The sequence below is a fragment of the Anser anser genome, assembly GCF_964211835.1.
Source record: "Anser anser genome assembly, chromosome: 10".
NCBI lineage: Eukaryota > Metazoa > Chordata > Aves > Anseriformes > Anatidae > Anser > Anser anser.
Window position 1 is genome coordinate 15,541,138 of NC_139730.1, and position 22,479 is coordinate 15,563,616.

Genomic DNA, 22,479 nt, shown 5'->3' on the forward strand with positions numbered 1-22,479 from the left:
TTTTTGTCCAACCTTCACAATGCTATTAGGATATGCTTTTTAGATGCATAGCATAGCCCATAATAAATTAATATGAGTACATTGACTGGAGTATGCTTTCCTCTGTTTTCTTAGCACAACTGCGAACTATAGGTGAGATGGATGCACGTGATGTGTTTACAGTTACTTTTATCTGTGAAAAGCAATAAAAGTAAAAAGTAGGAAAAAAAAAAAGGCAGAATGAGTAGCTTATTGTGATTACCAAGTGCAGGAAAGTTGCATTTTTATTTATCTGTATTTTCATTAAATTCCTTTCGGAACACTAAACCCCACTATTTTTACCCTTGGAGATCTCCCTAAGGTTCCAGTACAGAATGTTGTTCCATCTGCCTCTTCTGGCTTCTTTAATGGTGCATAGCAATCTTACACAGGAGATAATTTTTCCTTCCTGGGAGTGTTCAGCAGATTAATATATGGCTACTGCTCTATCCTATATTTATTTTAGCACATCATATAAAAGAATACACAGCAGAGGAGAGGGGTAAAGCAACTGGATCCCTTTATATGGAGAAATAATTTTAGAAAGCCATCTTTGAGCTTATGTGGTGTAATTAAACCCAGTAATGAGTTAAATATAGAATATAGAATCAAATAAATATATAGAATCAAATAACATGGAAGGCTTTTATGTTAAGTATTGAAGCATCCATTATTCTTTAAGCTTATAGTCCTACAGTTTGTTAGAAACCGTTTAAGTCAGAATGATTCAAAATTACCTGTGAAAATCTGCAGCTGGAGCATCCTAAATGTGTAAGAAGTGGTTGCAGCACACTGGTGGGTTAACATCCCAAGTCAGCAATTGCATTTCATCCCTCTGAGCACTTGGGAAGCAGTAAACTGGACGAATAGCAACTCGTACACAATGCAGCCCCTCAGAACAAGTCCCCAGTGCAACTTCATCTGGGCAAGCTGTAAATTTACCAGTTACAGCTCCTTGACATCTTCAGCTTGATAAATTGATACGCAGTATGGAAGTAATTCTAGCTGGGCAGTACTTAAGAACTGATTGTAGCTCGTTAGCTTAATCCCTAAGTCACCAGTAGGTGGGTCTGACAACAGCTAGCCTCCAATAAAGACCTCCTGTTAGCAACATGCTAGGCAGCCTAGACTTGCCTCTTTGACTAGTTCAGAAGTGCAGATAGCTGGATTTAAACTGCTTGCATGTGTGAAATGCCCACTGAGAAGTCTCTTTAAGACTTCTTCTCTCTAAGAGGAACCCAGCTTTATTTTTTTTGTTCCTTTTCTCCAGTTTCACATGAGCTTGAGTATACCCAATCTGGGGAACACTGAGGACATACTGCACATCCCTGCTTTGATTCCTGTATTTGAGAACTCCAAAATTGCAGTGGGTGGAAAAAAACCTTGGACATACTAACATGCTCACTGCTGGGTTTGCATGATGTTTCATCTGACTACTGTGCTTTCTGGGTATAGATTTTACTGTTTGTTACTGAGAGTCAGGATGTTCATACTTCATGGATGCTCCTGAGCATTTTGACTGATCAAGCCGAGCCATTTACAGTACCAATCTGCATAACGTGATCATGGAATATTTGCAAGTGGCCTACGGTTGATTTTGCCATATGAATTGCAGTGGCCAAATTAATTTTGGTTGTAGTCGGTAGACTGCCTGATCACCAAAGCTGTAGGAGTTAGAAGCTGTCTCCCGGTTTACCTGGAACTTGTTTGAGGACATGTGGTCCAGGCACTGGAGCTGTTGGTTGCTTAGAGTCTGCAGGTTGAAGACTCTTTGTTCCTGACTCCAGAAGAGTATGCTGATGCTGGGAATGTGGTAACCATTTACTTCTAAAGGGATGTGGGGGGAATGTGATGTAGGGTTTTAGAGCACTGCATGATTCCGAGCTTCTTGTGAATGCGCATTCTGAGTTAAAAAGCAGTAGAGTTCTGCCTGCAGCACAAGATTGTGGAATTCCCTCTCCCAGGAGCAAGCCTGAGGTGATAGAGGAGCAGTAATCCTATACTTCCTAATGAAGCTACAGAGGTGTGCACAAAGTAGTCTATCCAAAAATTGTTCCTTCTGAAGTTGAAACATTAAGGGAGATAATGCAGTTTGCAGACTCCATTTTTCTCTCTTCTAGAAGTCTAGAAGTGTGGTGCTTAGTCCATAATTAGAATTATCAAGCACTCTGGTAAGTGATCAAATGCAAATGCACTTCTTTGCTTATAGTATTACGGACCCATTTAGTAATCTACAATGCTTGTTGGGGGAACTGCAAAAAAATTACTAGTTAGCTGTATTTTTGCAGTCTGTGGAAAATATTACTACTAATAGGTTTCATATCACTTTCTGAACTGCACTGAAATATGATTTTTCTTCTCTTTGGAAGCCCTATTTCTTTAACGGTTTTCTCCAGTGATTAGGAGGTTCCCCCCCCCCCCCCCCCCCCCCCCCCCCGAGTATGATCATCAATACCTGTTACTCTAGTTAGATACAAGCAGCTAGAACAGAAAACTCCCTGTCTTGCTTTGCCAATCTGGCATAGCAGTTTTTGAACTGCTTGCATTAGGAACCTGATGGATAAGGCAAGTAATAATGGCCAAACAATGAAATATCACAGATTGTTAAAAGGCAGAGGCACTAAAATCAGAAGATTTAAGCACAGCCTTGCTTAAATGTAGAAACAGCTGCACAATATACAACATGCACAGTAGAATAACCCATTGTATTTCCTGGGAGTAAAGATAGTACTATCCCAGGTCAGAATAAAATTAAAACAAAATTTATCTGTAACAAAAAGCAAGTGTGTAATAGGGTTGAGTCAGGACTGAAGTTGTGAATTGGAGACGGTGCATGTAGGAGCCTTCTCTTCTTTTCTGTGTTAACCAAGGAGGATTCACAGGCAACAGACTTAATAGGTTAAGCAGACAACTTGTTCTTGAGTGTCACAAACAGATGACACCTACTTGGTATTCTGAAAGGCTTTCAGGCTGTATGGATGTGCTAGACACCAACAGAGGTATGCTTCAAAGTTATTTTCCTAAACATCATTTTACAAATTTGAGGCAAGCCACATTCTATTTCAATAACCAAGTGATTTAGTTAGGTATGCTTCCTTATAGGTAAAACACACTATGCTCTCAGCTAGAATTTTATTCCTATTCTACAGCAGCAAAGCCTTGGGTCAGATAAGGGGATAAAAGTTTTCAGGTATTGCATTCTGATGAATAGGTGGCTGTTATTCATTATTTATCTATTCCAGAAGGTTAATGAACAGCTGGAAAGCTAATTATTGAGTTTCTGTATTTGCGAAGAATAGCACTTTAGAAAGTGCAGATCACTGAATACCACAGACAAACTTCTGAATATTCACTTAGATTTAAAAATAAATCTGCTTGAACCATGCATGTCCTTATTTATTTGTCTTTAATGACTTTTTGTCACCATTTAAGCACTTCTTCTGAAGGTGGGCATAATGTGAGTTCAAGTCAATCACAAATCAAGGAGCATCTCTGTATAAAAGCTTACATATTGTATTTGTAGTATTACATATCACCTTGACAGATTTGGGAAAGAACCAGGATTCTTAAAAAGCTGACTGGTATGATGGTTAAATGGTTATGAATAATATAATGGTTCCTGGTATGGCTAATTCCTCTGAATAGGAGCAGCCAGTCTGTCTGACAAGAACACAGTGATGTTATTTAACTATTTGTGGTCCTTTTGATCTCTTGCTTCCCTGCACTAGCAAAACAAGTACTGTAACTTAGCTTAAGGTTCCTCACAGCTAATATTGAAAGCAGTAAATGATTCCACATACGTTTCCAGCAAGGTGCTTGTTTGTAACTTCTGTGCTGTTCCTGATGGTCTAGAAACTAAACCAACAAAAATATGCAGTGAGCATTCTGCTTACAGAGTGTGTGTGTGTGTGTGTGTATACACAGAGAGAGATACAAACTATATTCTAGGATCAACAAGAGGGAAGTATGGAGGGTTGCTTTTGTCATTGCTTCTTCCAACTCTTGATAATTCCATAGATGCTGTCAGGGGAACAGAAGTGGTATCATGTGACCTATCAAAAAAATCAAGGCAGCTCAGTTTTCCAACACTGAAGTAGCTTTATTTCCTTGTATTACAAAATAATATTTGGGCATGAAAAAAGAGCAAGGTGAAATAAAGTATAGGTGTCTTGGTACCACTTTGAGTTTTTTGAGTTTGAATCAAAAATGAAAAAATGGAGGGCATATTTAAAAATACCAATCAGACATCTTAACTCAAGCTTTCCTTCTTCTCAGAAGGAAGCTTCAATAATTTAAAAACATTTTAATAACTTTTAATATCTAAAATCATAGGAACAGGAAGGTCATATTGCTGACATTTATGAGGTCCTAGTGTTCAGCAAGGCATTTAAGCATGTGTCGCGTAAAACATGTGACTAGCTTCATTCCTTGATAGCAGTATGCTTTCCCAAATCTTACTTCTCCAAAAACTTGATCTTTAAAAAGTCTAAATGTATGTAACTCCCTTGAAACTGAGCTTTTTATTTTCTGGATGGTTTGCATGCCCTTAAAGTCTGAGCTATACATTCTATTAATTCCTCATAGCTAAATGAGGCACACAGATGTTCTGACTGATACAGCAAATATTGAGCAAGTCCATGGCTTTCTATGTCAGTGTATGCAGTCCAATGGGTACTTAACTTTGCTTATAAAAGGATTTTAAGAGCCTAAGCAAACAGTTGTTTACATATTCCATTCTTGACTATTAAAAATGTGGTTTTAAAAAAATGTTTTGGAAACTTTTTGTGTGGTTTTGGGTCTATTCTGTCCCCTCTCAACACCCAATCCCTTTCTTCTTGGAGGCAAGTATTTGGGGAGTTGGACTCTTCATGAAAATCTCTCATCCACAAAACAGAGTACTGCAGAAAAAAACAAACAAACAAACAAACAAAAAAACACTACTGTGGTAATCAGCACATTCATTTGGGAGAAAAATAGGGCTGAGCTATTTATTTTTAATAAGTACTTAAGAATAGGCTTGGAGTTCCTATTGAACTTAAAGACTTGATTGTGCTAGCTACACATAAGTAAGAAAATTTAATTCTAGCATCCTGGGCTAAGAGTCCTTGATAAAAATGGAGTATAGTTAGGACATCAACTTAGAAGGGATGTAAACTGCTTCATGAAGGTTGTACTTTGAGCCTCAGAATGCAAAGAGCATGCCTACAATTTCTTTGTTATGGATCCAAATTGCAAAGCTGACCAGACAGGAGGCCCGTCTTGCCAAATGAAAGAGCACAAGATCCCTGACAGAAAATTTAAGAATCTGGGGTTCATTTTAATGCTAGGTATGAAATAGTTCTCCTGGATTTGTTTGTGAGCCTGAAGTGATACAGTGTACACTGTCTGGAAGATCATTGTGGGCTTCTCGGTCTCTCTTGTCTCCTTGAAACAGACGTGTATGTAGCACTTGGGATAAGTCACATTGGTTATTTAAAGCTTTCTTCTAGTCTTCTTAGATTTTTTTTAAACAATTTTTAAGGTAGAGCTACAAAGTGGGGAAGACCGAATTTCACAGTGGAATATAATCGTGAATGGTGGATATAAAAAATAAAAAATTTTTTGGTTCTTACAATCCAGACTCACCAATTTCAAATGTTTTCACCTCCGACAAATTTTGCAACACTGTAGGGGAAAAAATAAGAATTAAAAGCTAGTATTTGTGCTACGTGTTAAGCTTTACATTCAGACAATCAAAAGTTCTTAAGTAGAACTACTGTGTTTTTGCATGGCTGTATTGATTTATGAAAAGCCACAAACATTGGTAAGGAACTTTAAAGTGAACAACTACTTGTTCCTCTGAAAATTGTTCACTGATCTTGCTGTTCCCAAGAACCATTTAATGTTGTTGTAACTATGTTATAAAATGAAGTCTCAGTGGACAGGGGGAGTGGCAATAGTTGCCATTGGTATGTGTAACAGGAAAATATCAGTGTATTATAAAGATCATGGATAAGCTGAGACAAGTTAAATTAGTGTGAAGTTAGTGCTGTAAATATTAAATTATTGGCTTAATCTATTTGAATTCAAGGCAAGTGTTTGCTGTCATGATAAGGTGAGAAAGCATGATGCTGTCAGTGAAAATTTGCACTGATTACTCTGGGTGACTAATGGCAGGACTACAGAGATGAAACATGGTGGTAGCTGCAAAAAAACTGGGAGAAGATCTGTTGACACATCACTAATGTACCTGTAGGATAACATATTCATGCTGGATGTGGACAAAATATATTCCATTTTATATAAGTCAATCGATTTTCATGTTATTCACCACTTGAAATTTTACTTCTGTATATTTTTGTATTTTTTAATTCTCTTTTGCTTGAGTTGATGAAGTATATTATTTTCAAATGGTAGTTAATTCTCTGTAGTAGCATCGAGAATTGCAGAGTTGATCTACAAAAGAAACCAATGCGTTATGGAAGAATGTGAAGATTAAAAAAAAAAAAATAGCATAAAACTTGCTTTAAGTGGCAAGCTCAAAAGGAAGAGTACTATAAGAATCAAAGTATGGCAGTTTTTTTTTGCTTTAAACTTCAAAATTACTGTATTGGGGTATCATGAAGTCTCCCAGTCACAAAATTTAAACATGAAGACAGACCAAGTTTGTATAGCAAAGAACTTCCTATTTTGACTGAAACCTGTAAGGCAATTATTTTTCTAATTAACAGAATAAAGTATGTCTAAATACATTTGTGAGGATATTTTACATAGCTTGTTTTTCTTTGTTAGTAACAGCTTTCCTTTAAATAAAAGTTATGACTTCTGTGAAGAAAGAGGAGAAATGTCCTGCCTGTGTCAGTTGATACTGCATTCATAGGCTTGGAAAGACTCAGAAACAGGGAGTTGTGATCTTGTGTTGCCAGGTTTACCTAAGCTGAAATTCGCTAATTTTGTTCTTTGAATCAGAAGGAAACAATCTGATATTTGGTATTTAATTTGCATAGTTCAGATGTACCTAGAGTCCTGTGGCAAATGAGTTAAAGCTAGTTATTTGGTTAACAACCTTGTCCAGTTTATTTAAAATTACAGATTGTTGCAAATAAAATACCAGAAAATCCACCCTTGCAATCATTTTAATTAGACCGAATACTTTTTTGAGTTTTCTCCCTTCTCTTTGTAGAGAGGTACTGAGTGTGTCAATGTGTTTCTTCCCTCTGGCATTCAATTATAAGTGACAGAGGTTTTGAAAGCTATTCTGTGGTAGGCTCTTTATTTTGTTGTTTGTAGACTTGTTAGGCTGTCTTGGTTTGAGAGAAGTTGCAGGTTTATTCAGTGATATGGCTGTGCATTGCCATAACCACCTGGTACTCACTGTGGTACTCCTTGTGATTCATCCTAAATAGCGGAGTGCTTAGGCAGCCAGGGAGCAAGAAGCACACTGAGCCAAAATGACGTGGAAACAGCTTGCCTGTTGTTTAAGTCCTTATTTTGGGAGAGCATCTTAGAGCTGTACACAGACACAGGTCTCAGGACACCTGTCCTAGACTCAGAAACCTTACTCTAAAGGCCTTTTTTAATGTTATAGTAGGAGCAAACTTTTTCGTGTTGGTCTGCAAATGATATTGAGGATAGTTGAGTCCCAGCTGAAGACATTGAGAGCCTCTGTTGATGCTGCTGCTGCTGAGTAGCCTACTTAATATTATAGGTATACTTCTGGAGTTGAAGTGCTGTAAGAATCACCATATTGATTGTACAAAGGCTACCAAAGAGCTCTCCATATTCGAAGTGGAGAGAGACTGACTTTTTTTTAGCTAGAGAAATCCATACTTGGGTCAAGTGAAATAACTGTATTTTTTGATCTATTTATTCAACTGAAGAAATGGAAAATGGGCTTTTTATAATACATCTTTTAAAGCATGTTTAAAAGAGTTTTTAAAAGTTAAAAATAAAAATGTGCATTTTTCAGCATTTCTTTGAAGGGTATTTAAATTTATATTAAGTAAAAATAGCAATGTGCAAAAACCATCTTTTAATTTCAGATTAAATATTGCTTGATTTACAAAACAAAAACAAACAAAACCCAAACATGTTCACATTGTATTTTTTGTCATAGAAAAAAGAGATGGGAAAAAAAACAACAGAACTCCTAGCTTGTGTTTTTGTGCTCTATAGAACATGAAGACAAATCTTACAGCAACTTTTAAAAACTTTTTTACACTATTTAAACTGTATGTTGTGGTAGTTCTGTTCCCTTCCTTCACTCATCTCTAGACCTAGGGGAAAAACAGATCTTTTCCTTTAATACACTGGAATATATTCACTCTGAAATTCCTCTTTCAAGGATTTTTTCAGCTTAATACTTGAAGCTCCATATTCACTCTTCTATATGTAACTTTTCGGGGTTATAATTGTTAAAGACAGGCTTTATATACATGTGTATATATATATATTTAAAAAAAAAAAAAGACCTATATGAAACTTGAGTTATTTTATCCTGGACTGTCAGTAAATTTTTTTAGACTCTTAGTATGTGAAGAATTTTCTATTCAGATCTGTTTCTCTCTCTCAATGTTCAAGTGCAATTTTTGTAAGAAGACCTGATAGTGTATGCTAGGTAGCATCAGTTCTGTGGGAAAGTGGTGCAAAAGTAATCCAATAACCACTCCAATAATGAAGCCAATTTGCATCACTTTGGCATCGCATTATTAAAAACAAATGTTTATTTCCAAGGCAAACGAAAGAGTTAATGCTTTGCAATCTTTATGCTTTTGTGCTAGGAGTAGTATTGGATTGTGGAGTGTTATGTTCTTAAAGAGTTAAAGCAGGGAGAATGTTTTCAGTAATGCTGGGCATGCTAGTTGACCTTTGCACACAGTAGATAGCTTTCCATTTTTCTCTCAAATAAAAATATTTTACTAGATACGGTGTTTAAATCAAATGATGCTTCAAATAATGTAAAAGCTGAATAATTATTTTAAATTAAATTGTGGCTTTCACTTCTGCCTTTCTGGCATAATTCAGTTAATGCTCATCTAAGCCTTAATGTCTCTGCAGTGTATTTGGGCTGCTTGAATAAACTGATGGTTAGCGTAATTTTTTGGTACATGTTCAGTGAAGGAAATTTTTATATGTCTAAGCTAGCCAGAAGATACAGTTCTGTGACCTGGAGAAAAAGGAGGGAAACCAGAAGGTATACAGGCATGGCTCCTCCCCAGTGCGATAGGATACCTGAGAAAGCTTTCCACCTGCTGTCCAGACCACTTTCTTTGATGGCTGGATTGTGACATAGTGGGAAAAGTCAGGTATTTTCTATCATAATTACCCCATTTTTCTGGAGGTAGTGGATTGGAAGTCATTGTGAGTTAGTGACGACATGAAATATGTGACTATTTAACATAGTGACCGCTAAAAGGGAAGTGTGCCAGTGGTGTAGTAGGTTTGTATGAACGCTTCACTGTGGCTGTGTATCGGAGAATATGTTCTTCACATACCTCATATGCAGGTATCTGTGCCATCTTTCTTTCCAGATAGTTAGAAGTAAATCACAAAGCATATTATTTGGCCGTGTTTTGGATTGCAAAAAATGCAGGTGTGTTTTGGCTTAAACTCTGTGCATGCATTAGTTTCTAGAAAGTATCTTATTAGTGGCGTGTTAATGTGGCCTTAGATACAAGATAACTTGTAGTTTTCCCATCCAGAATGATTTGGACCTATTAATTTCTAGTTCGATAGGCTTTGCTTGGCCAGTGCGAATTTCCTTAATGATTTCAAGTGAAAGTGAGCTCTCCAAATACACATGAAATATCAAATATTTTGAGATGCTGCCAATGAGCCAGATATCTCAGAATGGTTCTTTCCAGTAAGGTGTTTTGAAAGAGGTTAGTGACAGGATCTGCTGGAGGGATGACAGACACATGAAGGAATATGAACAATGAATATTTAGATAATAGTAACATTTTTTCTACGTGAGAAGCTGTTGTTACTCTTTGCTTTAATCTGTTGGTAACCTACTATTGTTTTTAGGGAAGCACACTTTGCATAAAAAGTATGAGTTATGTAATTCATCCTTTACATCAGAGTAGCAGTAAACACTGCATTTGAGGGAACAGCTGTTCAATAAAAACACAGTTAAGAACAAGGTACTGAAGCAAGAGTTTTAAAAAACAAACAAACAAGAAAAACACCCCCATGTTTTGGACAAGGAATGATCCAAGACTTCAGAAAGCATTTTATGTACTGATCTTCATTTAAAAACTTCCATTTTCTTGAGATGAAAAATGAATCTTTAGATCTGATTTTGGTCTTCCAGGTTTTCATTCAAGTCTCGAGAGAATATGGGTTGGCTGGATTGCTCCTCTAATTCAATTAGATTACCTTTGTGGAAGGAAGAGGTTGTCTGCAAGTGTATGCAATGTGAGAACGGTGTTCATCCTGCTAAAGAAAAATAGGCTGTAATTTTTTTAACCAACTTCAGGAGAAAAGCAAAGACAGCATACTGAGAAAGACAGATATCTCTTGGCCTTTTGCCTTAATTCATTCACGAGGTATTGAATTCTTAAGAACTGGCTTGTGCTATTGCTGCTCACTCTTTACACTGAGGGCATGGTGATTGTGGACATAGTGCTGTACAGGTAAGTGCAAAGGCTTAATTACTTCATATGTTGCATACTTCTCCACTTCTGTTTTTCAGAAAGGAAAATCTAGTAAGGAGTGAATCCAAATGGCAGAGGAAGAAAGTGAGAATAGAGACATAGAAACAATGAAAAGCAGCTCATAGTTTAGATGAGTTTGCAACAGGAAGAAGATTGTACCGAAACTGTGCTGTGCTAGCTAAAACAAAATGCTCCTTAATCTTCAAACAATTATGTGTGAGTGGAAGTTCCAGATGAACTGTTGGATCTTTCTACTTTGCTTAGAGAGAGACTGTGGGAAAGGGTCCAGTGAAACCTGCATCCAGTACTCATATAGTCACAGTGCCTCCAGCACAGTTGTCTTATCTCTTATTATTTCCTATTTTGTTTACATCTAGAATAGGACAGAACTCTGTTTAAGTAGTATTTAATTACTGCCAAATACTCAGCTTCAGTAATTAGTTCAGGTTATATACGTGTAGTCTGCTAGTCTGCTTTTTTTTTGCTTAAGCTTAATGGGGTGCATAATTTCCAAAAGTTGCTTTAATGTATTACAGGCTGTGTGTGTTTCAAGTGGAAGCCGTTCCTTGTCCTGCTGTAGTATTCAATTAACCAAAGTTCTATGAATCCCTAATACATGTGCCATAGAATACTGTTACAAAGAATAGATACTTATGACCTAAATTCTTTTTTCAAGATTTTTCGATAAAGATGAATGCATCTGAATTGTACTGGGTGGCCCCAGATGAGAAGACTCCACTCAGGACCCAGTAGATGTCCTACTACTTGGTGAGTCTGAAATTTGCAGTTTAGAACGTATACCACTCTTTCTTTCACTTCTGACCTTTTGCGCTTTATTCTTTTCCTGCAAAGCCATCAAAGCCACAGATGGGAATGTGTTTGGTGAAAGCAAATGTGCCTTAGCCGTGGCAACTTGTTGCCTAGGTGGAGCTGCAACTGGAAGGATTTGGTGGGGAATGTCACAAGGAAACACCTAAGACAGAAAATACAACAAAATACTTGGCTATTTCTTTTTGTGTGGTATTATCCAAATGTTGCCCTTGTGTTTATTCAGCTCTGCATCAATATGCTCTCCACAACTGCTAAACTGGAGCTAATAAAGCTTCCTAGGAAGGTTTAACAAACCCCTTTGACATGTTGTGGCCAGAGGTCACTGTAGTCCAGTTCCACAGAAGGGAATAGAGGCTACTATGGAGTTACTGGGTTTGGAATGTGTACTTTGGCATTCTTTTTCAAGTAAGACATTTTCATAGCTGTATTAATTACGTAATTAGGCCATTATTGACTACCTCAAATTCAAAATGTGCTTGTAGGTTAATGAACCACAAACAGTAAGGCGAAGTGGTGTTGTACTATTCAGTTGCAAACTACCATATTCCTCCTTGTGTGTGCACGCTGTACCTTGTGCCTGTCCTGCACTGGACCAAGCTTTCCGTGTTGTTTGGTTGTATGCACAATAGCTTTTTCTGCTGCTTTGTCTGTCATCCTGTGTGATCTTAATATCTTGTCTACTGCAGAGTCGCACAAGAATTGTGTGATTATTAAGATTATTTAAATTGTTTAGTTACTAAAACCTTTGTATCTATATAAAATGAACAAGATTAATAGGAAATGTTGGGAGTATTTACCCTTTTTGTTCTATTCCTGTTACTTCTCATATGATCATTTCTGGGCCACTGTTAGAGATAACATCTGCAGCAATTTCTAGAGTACTTCTTAATCTAACCAAACCTTTTTTCGTCAAGTTATTCAGCATACCTATCTTTGCCAGTAATGCCATCTTACTTGTTAAAACAAGCTTAGTGATCAGAGTTAATGAACCATGTTTTGGTATGACTTGAAAGCTAGAAATAAAAGACAAGAAACTGAAGAAGACCCATGCCCAGGAAGTATCTCAGCAGAGCTGCTTCAATGACAGGGAGTGTAACAGAAGTCGTCATGGTTTTCCTCTGTTACACAGAGCTTGAGTGAACTGTGACTGTACCCTTTCCTGATGGTGCTTGCAGGTTTTTCAGGCACTCTGTTTTTATGAAAGAGCAAAGCTGTTTTGTCTCTTTGCTGTACAGGTGCTGCAAAAACTTAGATTGTTGCCTCTACAAGCATGCTAAAGATCTGTCCTGCTTTAGCTATTTCTTACTGTTAGTGACTTGAAAGAGATGTTAAAGAATGAAAACTCATTTTTTCTTCTCACTGATTCAGATGCTGTAGATGCTTGTTTACTCCTCTGATTATTTTCCCCTTTAATTTCTTTTTAAAAGCAAAGCTTTACTATATGATATCCTTTTGTAGCCTTCAGTGTTTCACACCCTTCTTTCTCTTGTAAAAAAAAAAAAACAAACAAAAAAACACAGAAGTCAATTGGAAAATTGTTTAGTTTTAGTAAATGTGGGAAGATGCTCTAAATGACAATTACATTATATGGTAGGTGTATTAAGCCTCAGCAGCCTTTAACACATCAAAGGAAGAAAAAAAATCATATTCTTTCATAATTTAAAGTATCTGGAATACTAAAAACACTTCTGCAAAACACTCACGTGAATAATCCTTACTGTGGCAAGTAGCTCAATTGTTCCCAGTGCTGGTGAAAGGCAGTGGTCTGGCAGCTTTGAGGAATGAAGTTCTCTATTTATTAGCTGGGCAAGTTTCCCAACACACACTGCCTGGTCAGCCTGCTTAAACCCTGATCTGAAGAGTGCGGGATAAGCTTTCTGTAAGGATAACAGGCATTTCAGTTTCCACAGCTCACATAATTCTTGTCTCTATTTGGAGGTTGCCAATTAGTGGAAAGTGAAGGAAGAGAGTTTGCATGCAACTGCAACTCTAATCCACCCAACTTGCATCACGGAAGGACCACCTCAGTGCCCTCTGCAGATTCCGGCGAAACCATGCCAGAAAGACTGTGAACCTGTCCAAGTTAGCACGTTTTGTAGTGTAAGGATGGGACTCTCCCCCAGAGCCTCAAACCAAGGCAAGGGGATCAAAATGTATTCCTGCCTCCCTCCTCTTTACTCCCACTCCCTCTGCCAGTCATGCAATTGAGAAGGTGCTTCTATCAGGCAGAGATGCCTTCATCACTGGCATACTTTTGCGCTCGTATGCTGGGTTTCCAGGCCTGCAATAACTGAATGCTTAATCTGCAAGAACAACACTGACTTACTCAATCGGCAGATCTGGAAGTCGAGGCCTGACCTCCTCAAATTTATTTGTTCTCTGTAAATAAATGCAGAATTGTTTGTAATGCTACTCTATGTTCTGCAGTCTCTGCACATCCCTTTATAATATATGCGGCCAACAAATAATCAGAAATACCATGTTTTTGTTTCTTGTTCTTTTTTTAGACACATGTAACCGGAACTTTGGGACCTCCAAGTCAACTGATCCAAGACTATCCTTAGGCTGGAAGAAGAAATATTAGCAGCGCAACATGTAGTCCAATTTGTGGATGACATCCTAGAGCAATTATGACATGCTATGTTTCAAAACAGTTTATGAGAAGGCACTATTTGTGACAGCAGTCCAGTAATGGTGATGGGACAGCAGAGGATGGATGTGTCCAGAGTTTCCCTATGAATTTCATGAGGTACCAAGACCAGTGATGTTGATAGCAGTGGTAGCAGGACAGTACATACGTTGGCAAAAGGTGCTGTATCAGCTGCTTGCACACAATTAAACACCACGTTGAAAAGCCTGTACTGCTCTCAGTACAAATATTGTGATTTGACCTGCTCGGTGAGGCTGTGCTGCCAGCCGGAGCAGCCCAAGCACACAGCTTCAGCACCTTCTGCGCAGGAGGCAATAGCCATGCAATAGAGCTGCATGTAACACGGCCTCTTCTGCACGAGGGATGTTCTTCAGCACCCTGCTCATGGCAGCTGTTAGTTCACTTTAAAATCAGGTAATGGACGAGGAGTTCATTACACCAAACCGCACGGGAGTGCCTAGGGAAGGCCGAGCAGACCGGGAGGTTTTCTGGTACCTGGCAGGGCACCTTTTTCCTATGTCGAAGCGCACTTGCCTGAAAGAGGTATCGTCTGAAATGTGCCTGCGTGGCCGCAGAGCGGAGGGGTCCTGCGATGCTTAACATGGAGGAGGGCATCCTCTGATGCGGCTCCAGCCGAAGCATTCAGCGGGGCCCAGGGGGACCGCGCTCCGGGGCTCCCCCCGGCAGCGGGGCCGGGGCTGCGCGCTCCGGGTGCCGCCGTGACCTTGCTTGGGGGGGGGTCCCGGCCCCGACGGAGCCCGGGCTGCGGCGGCGCCCGCTGCTCCCTCGGCCCGCCGCGGGGCTCCGCCCGGGGCCGGTCCGCTGCCTGCCGCCCGGGGCCGGGGCCCGCCGCCCGCTGCCGCCCGGGGCCGTGGCGGAGGGCGGCGGGCGCGGGGAGCGCGGGGGGTGCGGGGGCGGGGGGTGCGCAGCTCTCGCTAGCGCTGCTTGTGGTCACAGCCAGGCACGCTCACATCCCATCTGGAGCACGCTCGCGTTTCTCCCTTCTGCTTCCCTACCATAGAGTCGCGCTGGAAACAGAAGATAGAGGGAGTGGAGGAGCTCGCCATCTCCAAGCGATCTACAGTGGGAAAAACATGGAGTCCGCTCCGGCAGCCCCCGATCCAGCAGCCAGCGAGCCGGGCAGCAGCGTCTCCGAGGCGGCCGCCGGCGCCAGGGACACCCCGGCGAGCCTGGAGCCGGCCCGGAAAAGCGATGCGCCGGCCGCCGGCCGCAGGCAGAGCTACTCCAGCAGCGGCAGCGGCAGCAGAGGTAGGGAGACCTGGGGGGGGGGGCCGGGGGAGTGGGAGCGGGGTGGGTGGGAAGAGGGAGAGGCGAGGGGGAAGAGGGGGCAAGGCAGCGCTCGGCTCCCCCGCTGCAGCGCCCGGGCTCGTCGCGGCCGCGCACGCGAGCGAGGCACGCTCCTGCCCCCGCAAAACCTCGCAAACTTTTCCAGCTCCTCGCAATTGCGGCGGGAGGAGGGACGGGCGCGCCGGGAGGACCGGCCGCTCCGCTCCGCTCCCTGCCCGCCGCGCCGGAGGGGCACCGCGCTCCGAAATTACATAATTTGATAAATATATAAAGCAACAGCCCGAGCGTCGGGCTCCGGGGGAACAAACTTTTAAAGCTGCAGTGTCCTTCCTCCCCGCTTTGCTCTCCCCTCACCCGGCTCCCCGTGACAGCTCCCCGCGGCGCGCCGTGCCTCCTGCCGCCCGGCGGATGGAGCGGGAGCGGGGCCGGGGCGCGCTGCTGCCCGCTCCGTGCCCGCACCGCCCGCAGCTCGCCGCTGCTCCGGGGGGGCTCCCAACTTTGCCGAGGGGCCCCCGGCTGCAGCGCAGCGACCCCGCGGCGGAGCCCCCCCGGCCGTAGCGCTGGGCCCCCCCTTCCCGCAGGTCGCGTCTGGGGTCGAGCTGCGGTGCCCGGGGGCTCGGTGCGGGGGGTGCAGGGGAGCACGGGGGGGGGACAAGCCCCGCTGCTCGTGCTCGCCCGTGGCTTGCGAAGCGCTGCCCCTGCTAGGGGCCAAGGCGCCGGGTGAGGGGGCGATGGACTTGGTGGGGGGGGGGGAGCGAAGGCGAGCGGCCCCCCAGCGGCTGCCGGGGGGAGAGGGGCAACCGGCGGAGGTGTGGGGGGGAGTGTTGGGGTCGCCCCTCCCCGGCTGGAGGCTGGAACATGGCTGACCATGTGCTGCCGTGTGTTTGGCAGCGCCCCCCCTCCCGGCCACACCCCCCCCTCCCCGCCGTCTTCCCACTGGGGGGGAACCGAGGGGGGGGGGGGGCAGCCGGGGGCGCCCTTGGCCGCGAGGTGGGGGTGGGTCGTGGGGCGAGAGGGGCTGCGGCCCTCGCTCATTATGTAACGGGGTGCCCGCGGCGGGGGGGGCGCGGCGCCCGCAATGTGCCGGGGGGCGGCCGGGACCTTCCGGGGCGGCGTCACGCACCGCCCCCCCGAGCCCCCCCCGGCCCCCCCAGCCGGGCGGGCAGCTGCTGCCGGCGGGGTCCCGCGGCTCGCCCGGCGCCGCGTTACATAACACGGTGTGTGTGTGAGTGTGTGTGTGTATGGGAGCGGGGGGCTTCCCCCGGCCCCCCTAGCCGCCGGGGCCGTGCCGCCGGTGCCCCGCTGACCCCCAGGCCCCTCCTCCATCGGCGCTCGGCGAGCGGGGGGGGCCGAGCCCGCACGGCGCCGCGCTGCGTTATGTAACGGCCCGGCGGGGAGGGGGCACCGGCACCGGCACCGGGGGGAGGCGGCGCTCGGGGGTCCCGGGGCGCGGCGGTTCGCGGCCCCTCGCGGAGGACGTGGGGAGAGGAGCGCTGGGGGGGCGGCAAGCGGAATGTTTGGGTTTGTTCGGATGATGTCATGGAGTTGGCAGAAAACGCGAGTGTACTCCTAGAGTGCGAAGAGTAAGGAGAGCGGGGCTGGCGGTGGTTCCGGGCTAACGTTGCGTAAATCAGAGTATTGGAAATAAATTGACCTACACGCCACCGCCACGTGACTGTGCCGGCCTGGTATTTAAACCCCGAAGACACAAAACCGTGCGGGAAAGCATCGTAGTATTGACATCTCAGCCTCCCTGAAATCAGGACTCGATGGACGTGCAGTGTGGTCCCTAGAGACTTGCAGCTTTTTTTTTTTTTTTTCCACTCTTGAGATAGAATTGTAATTCTTTCATATGGTTCTGGATTTCTTCCGGCAACAGCATGACCTTATGCGTGACGAGTATAGGTAAATTTATTTTTAGAACAGCTGCATTGTAAGCTTATATGTTCAGCTGTGTATTGACGTGAAGAATTTACCTCTTTGGGTTGTGATTCCGCAACATGTTCCAAGTTGGCAGATTTGGACTTTCGTGCAGTCAGTATGGAGGAGTAGTACAGTAAACACAAATACACCCGCACTCATCTGTCTATCTGTAAGAATCCTTGTTTGACTCAGCAACCTTTTGAAACAATAGAAATGTTTGTTTGTACCCTTTATTTTCATAGCTGCACCTGCTGCAAAGCAGCTTTGATACTTAACGATTTATAATAGCCAGCTTATCTAAAAGAAGAAAACAACACTGAAGAAAAAGCTATTGATGAAGAACAAATGGGGAAAGTTTGCCATAGACTAAATTATTGAGTGCAGCTTTAGTTATGCTAGCATTTCAAAATACCTTATTCCTTGGTACACATGTATATTTGGAGTGCCACATCCTTAAGTATTTTGATTTTTATTTTGTTAAGATTATGCTCTTTTTGTCACAGTGTGTAATACTTAGCAGAAAGCAGAAATTCAGGAGTAATTAAAAGCACTGTTTGAACTAAGAATCGTTACCCGATTTATTTAGGGGATGGGAGCGTACTTGCATGTATGCCGGCATGCTTTGGGAAATTTCTTGTAGTCTGATACCAAAACTGGTCATTAGAAAGATGACAACACGCATGGAACAAGTGGGAAATTATTAGTAAAGCCCGTTTTTTTTTTTTTCCCCCAAAAGGATATCGTTACTGTTAACATTGATTGTTAAGATTTCCCTAAGAGCCATCACAGTCCAGCAGGTTAAAATCTCAGTCTGTGTGTGTTTTTTGCCATAAGGGTTTGTAGTTTTCCATGGGAAGTAGCAAGGGTGCTTCTCTCACCTGCTATGACCCTGGACTGAGACTCTAGGTGCCATTTGTTACCCTTTGCAGGCTTTGATATCTGTGGAGTTCTCCCCATGCTGCAGTCTAAGGCTTCATGTTCTACTAGTCCACTTAAAAGTAGTCATAATTGAATAAGCTATGTTTTAATAGCGAGCTATTGTATCATAAAAAATGAAAAGTATGTAAAAAGCTTTTTAATCTGTTAAAAAAAATGCTCTGTTTTGGAGAGCTGAGCTCTTGGTCTCAATCAATCAAGAGAGGACGTCTCATGGAAAAAAATTGAAAGGCAGCATTCGCAGTGGTGACAGATGCTAGGTTTACATATCTTTATGGTATCTGGTGTTTTCTAATAGAAAGCTGCAGCTGTGTAGGTACTTGTATTCTTTTTTCCTTGCTGTTGAACTGTTGTTCACTGTTTTCCAGCAATCTTATTGTTGTATTTGGAATTTAATGTCATATTTTCAGCCAAATTCTTTTTTTTTTTTATTGGTAGATTGGGGTACTGGTCATGGTTTTTGCCTGTTTAATTTTAATTGGGATGATGCTCTACAAGTGGGGATGTGACTTTGTTAATAGTGATATTAGTAGGTTTGTTTTGTTCTTTTCTTTAAATATTCTACTGCTAGATTTTCTACCTTTCTGGGTTTAGACTATTTCACAGAGTATAGTTGTAAAAAAAAATTGATGCATCATTTTTGGGAGAGGTCTTTGTACAAATGTGGGTATGTTCTAGAGATTATTTAGGTTGCCTTTGTCATCATAGAGGGCCGTTCTTTGTGCACTACTGATTTAGTTATATTTTGGTGTATTATATGTGCTATGAATCCTTTAAAGGATGTCGATGTTTTAAGTACTTGTAGCATAGGAGCAATGATAGCAGCAGTATGTTGTTCTCTTAGGAACAGTGCAGCTCTCATTTCAATAAACCGTAACCTATTCTCTTATTTTATTTGCTTGAGAAACATCTCAGGAGCTCATAAACCAGTATGTAAATACTGTTATCATTCAACTAAATGCTGTGATTTTACTAAATAAAGAATGTGTTTTGTAATGGAGATTAACGGGCTGTGTGACAATTTCAGTTTTGGGTACAGCACTGTGTTTGAATGGAAAGGGCAATTTCAGCTTTGGGAGGTTGTGTGATTTTTCTTGTATTTGTTTTCTAAGCTACAAAAATGTGTATTGGGGAAAATCTGGAATGTCTCAATTGATCTCAGTGGATTTAATCTGAGAGTTATCCCATTGAAAAAGAGAGGAGGAAAAAAAGCTAGTTTTAAATTATTGTGCTATCTATGTCTCCCTTGAAATCAATTCAGGTGTTGGTGATCCATTTTCTGCTGAAACGGTTTTGAAGAACAAGTTTTCAGTAGCATGCAGTTGTAGAAGACAAGATGTTAAAAATAAATATATATATATATTTTGGGGTATATCTAAATGTGCTGCCAAGTCTGGCTGCTCTGTAGCTTAACGTTTGCTTACAGGCCATGTGTTTCCTTGCTTGTAAATGTGAAGCAGAGGGGCTTGTGGGCAGAGGCAGCAGCCGCCGGTGTCCCACAGTTGCGGAAGACAGAGGAAGGAGAGCGCTGGTCCCCGAGATTTCCCAGGGAGCTGTCAGAAGGGAGCAGTGCACTCGACTTAGGGCCCTCCCTCTCTGTGTTGAGTCAGCTGTGCCACCTCCTCAGCTGCCTGTCCCTCCCAGAGCCTTCTTCCTTCAGCTGCAGGCACCTGTGCCATCCAAGGCTCACTGCCATTTTAATTCCTCGGGCAGGATTGGGGGGATCACTGACAGCTTCTTGAGTGGAGATGAATTTGTCACGGTACACTTACGCCTGGACCTGAGCTCCCTAGTGAGATTCTGTAGGTTTTCTGAATTTCTCTGGCATTGATAGAAATGCAAGTTCATACAACTAGGGCTGGGGAAGCATCACATCCACACTTCATATGCAGATTTCTGCTGTCCCGTTTTTCTTTTTCTTGTTCGTTTCTTTCAACTGTCTCCTCTTTCACCTATTGCTGTTGCAGTCTTTGTAGCCTTGATAATCACTTCTGGAAGCATATTTTACAGAGCTGTTGGTGTTAAGATTAAAATGTGTATCCACGGCTGGCAGCCAGTTCATGCCTCCTTAGCTGCACGGATCCTTGCAGATGCATGGAGAGGGGCTTGGCAGAGCACAGAGGCTGAATTCTTGCACTGTCACTAGATCCGTGTTACACAATTCATGTCATGAACTGAACTTCATTTGAAAGGTTGTTAGCTTTTTTGGCCTCACTGTTTTGACAGAAGGCTTTCTACATCTTTGCTGTTCTGACGATTGGAAGGCCTCTTCTAACTGAATGCATTTATGTTCAGTTAGTTCTCTTGCTTCTTTAAATATAGGTTATAAAATCTCCTTGGACTGAAAATGAGGAGAGGCTGGTGTTGTATTTTTTGATAGCTGAACCAACATACTTCTGTTCTCTGACTCATGGTTTAGTACTTGAGCTATCTGTTGTAGATAGTCTGATAGAAACACAAGAATAGCTTGAGCTGTATGTTAGAATGGGTTAATCCTATACTTGCTTGAATGTAAAGGTTGTGAATTATTTTTCATACTGTTATCTGAAGACTCATCTAGGCATGTTTCATGCACAGCAACAACTGAGCTCGTCAGAGACTAAAGGTATTAGGGTGTGTACTCTTATGAAGAAATTGTGGGGCTTATTTTACGGCAGTTTAATCTTCTAGTTTAGCCTCATTGCACCATTCATTTGGAAGGATCCCCAGGTGTTTTAAACACTATCGGGAACCATTTTGCTTATTACTGAAATCCAGCCACTTCTAGTGTGGAATCTGACAGCTGCTTAATGGTGCTCAGCCATGCTAAGCAGATCAGAACAGAAAGTGAAGAATACCATACCTGATTGAAACACTCTGAGGGATTTTAGGTACAGATAATATAATTATCTACATTGGAATTGGGTCAAACAGCACTATTCCTGTAGAAAATTACTGGATATTTTCAGTGCCTGTCTATGGTCAAGAAAATGGTTTAAAATACCTGGAAATTGTACCCGCAGCAGTGAGATAGTCGAAGATCCTGCTGTTTACCATATTGTGATCACCAGTTGCAGTATTAGCAGTGTTTTCTACAGGTATTTCAATGCATATTAATTGTTTGGTCTGTGCTGGTATGGGAAATGTTACAGAACGGAGGAGAGAGCTGGGTGTTGCAGTTGTTCCTTTGTGAGGCAGATTTCTGTGCAGTTGCTTTCTTTAAAAAGTGCTGTCTGTATTCTGGGATGTGTCCGGATATTACTGAGGGTTTAAAAATGGTTAGAGAGGATCTGTTGCTGCTAGGCCAGTAATGTGTCAGGTGCATGCGTGTCACAGGCCTTCCTTTTGGAAAATCGGTGGCTATCTTCCAGTTGTCTTCAATTTCACTTTCCATACAGTCTTGCAAAATAGAATATAAACAGAAGATCTGAGGATGCGAAGGAACAAATGTTGAAATTCATGATCAAGTGATTGTATATAAATGCTCCAGTAATCATGACTGACTGCAGAGGCTTTCATTTGTAATTTAATCTAATAATTTCCGTGCATTTCTAAAGGAACACACTATGAAGCTAGCAACTCGTGAAAAATTGCTGTGCTGTTACAAACAGCATTTGAGCTGGCATTATAACAGCGTGATAGATAGATAGTGAGATGGAGAACAAAGTTAGCAGTTGAAACCGAGCTGAGAGAAATTGCTAGCAGAATGTGAGAAAGCAGAGCTGGATTATGATAACCTCCCTGGTAGAATCAAATTAAACCTTTTTAAAGGTTTTATTGATTTTAGTTTGTAGTTGTACTCTGTATTTACCTCACATGGGTACAGGAGATTAATGAGGCAGGTGTAGTGATCAAGGAGTGAAAAACTGTGGTGCTGCTGTTCTTTTTTAAATGTTTCATTTTGTACAGACTGTGGGATATTTACAGCATTAATTGACAATATGTCTGTCAGCTTCAGTCCTGCAACTGTTTAAATGGATTGAAAGTGCTTAATATACAACAGCAGTGGAAATGAAAACTCCCAAACTCCTCAAAGGGGGTTGAAGAAAGAGGTGCCCCCAGCCCCCCAATTCATTTCTAACTCACTTGAGCATGCTTAAACAATGTATGCTTGTCCCAATGTATGCTTGTCCAAAGAGACAATTTGCATGAAGAATGGTGAATGTTTGGCTGAGAAGGCTGTGGCTGGCTTTGAGAATA

At 42.2% G+C, this 22,479-nt stretch overlaps 1 protein-coding gene across 5 annotated transcripts in view; it reads left to right on the top strand.

Moving 5' to 3' along the window:
- Positions 1-22,479, top strand: part of RORA (RAR related orphan receptor A) — a 433,189-nt gene that overhangs the window by 41,255 nt on the left and 369,455 nt on the right. For all 5 annotated transcript variants that reach the window (XM_083851041.1, XM_083851040.1, XM_083851042.1 and 2 more), the window contains exons 4-6: positions 11,329-11,420; positions 13,991-14,232; positions 15,155-15,402. In XM_083851041.1, coding sequence (XP_083707167.1) covers positions 14,219-14,232; positions 15,155-15,402 — 262 coding nt within the window. In that variant the 5' untranslated portion in view covers positions 11,329-11,420; positions 13,991-14,218. The remainder of the gene's footprint in view (positions 1-11,328; positions 11,421-13,990; positions 14,233-15,154; positions 15,403-22,479) is intronic.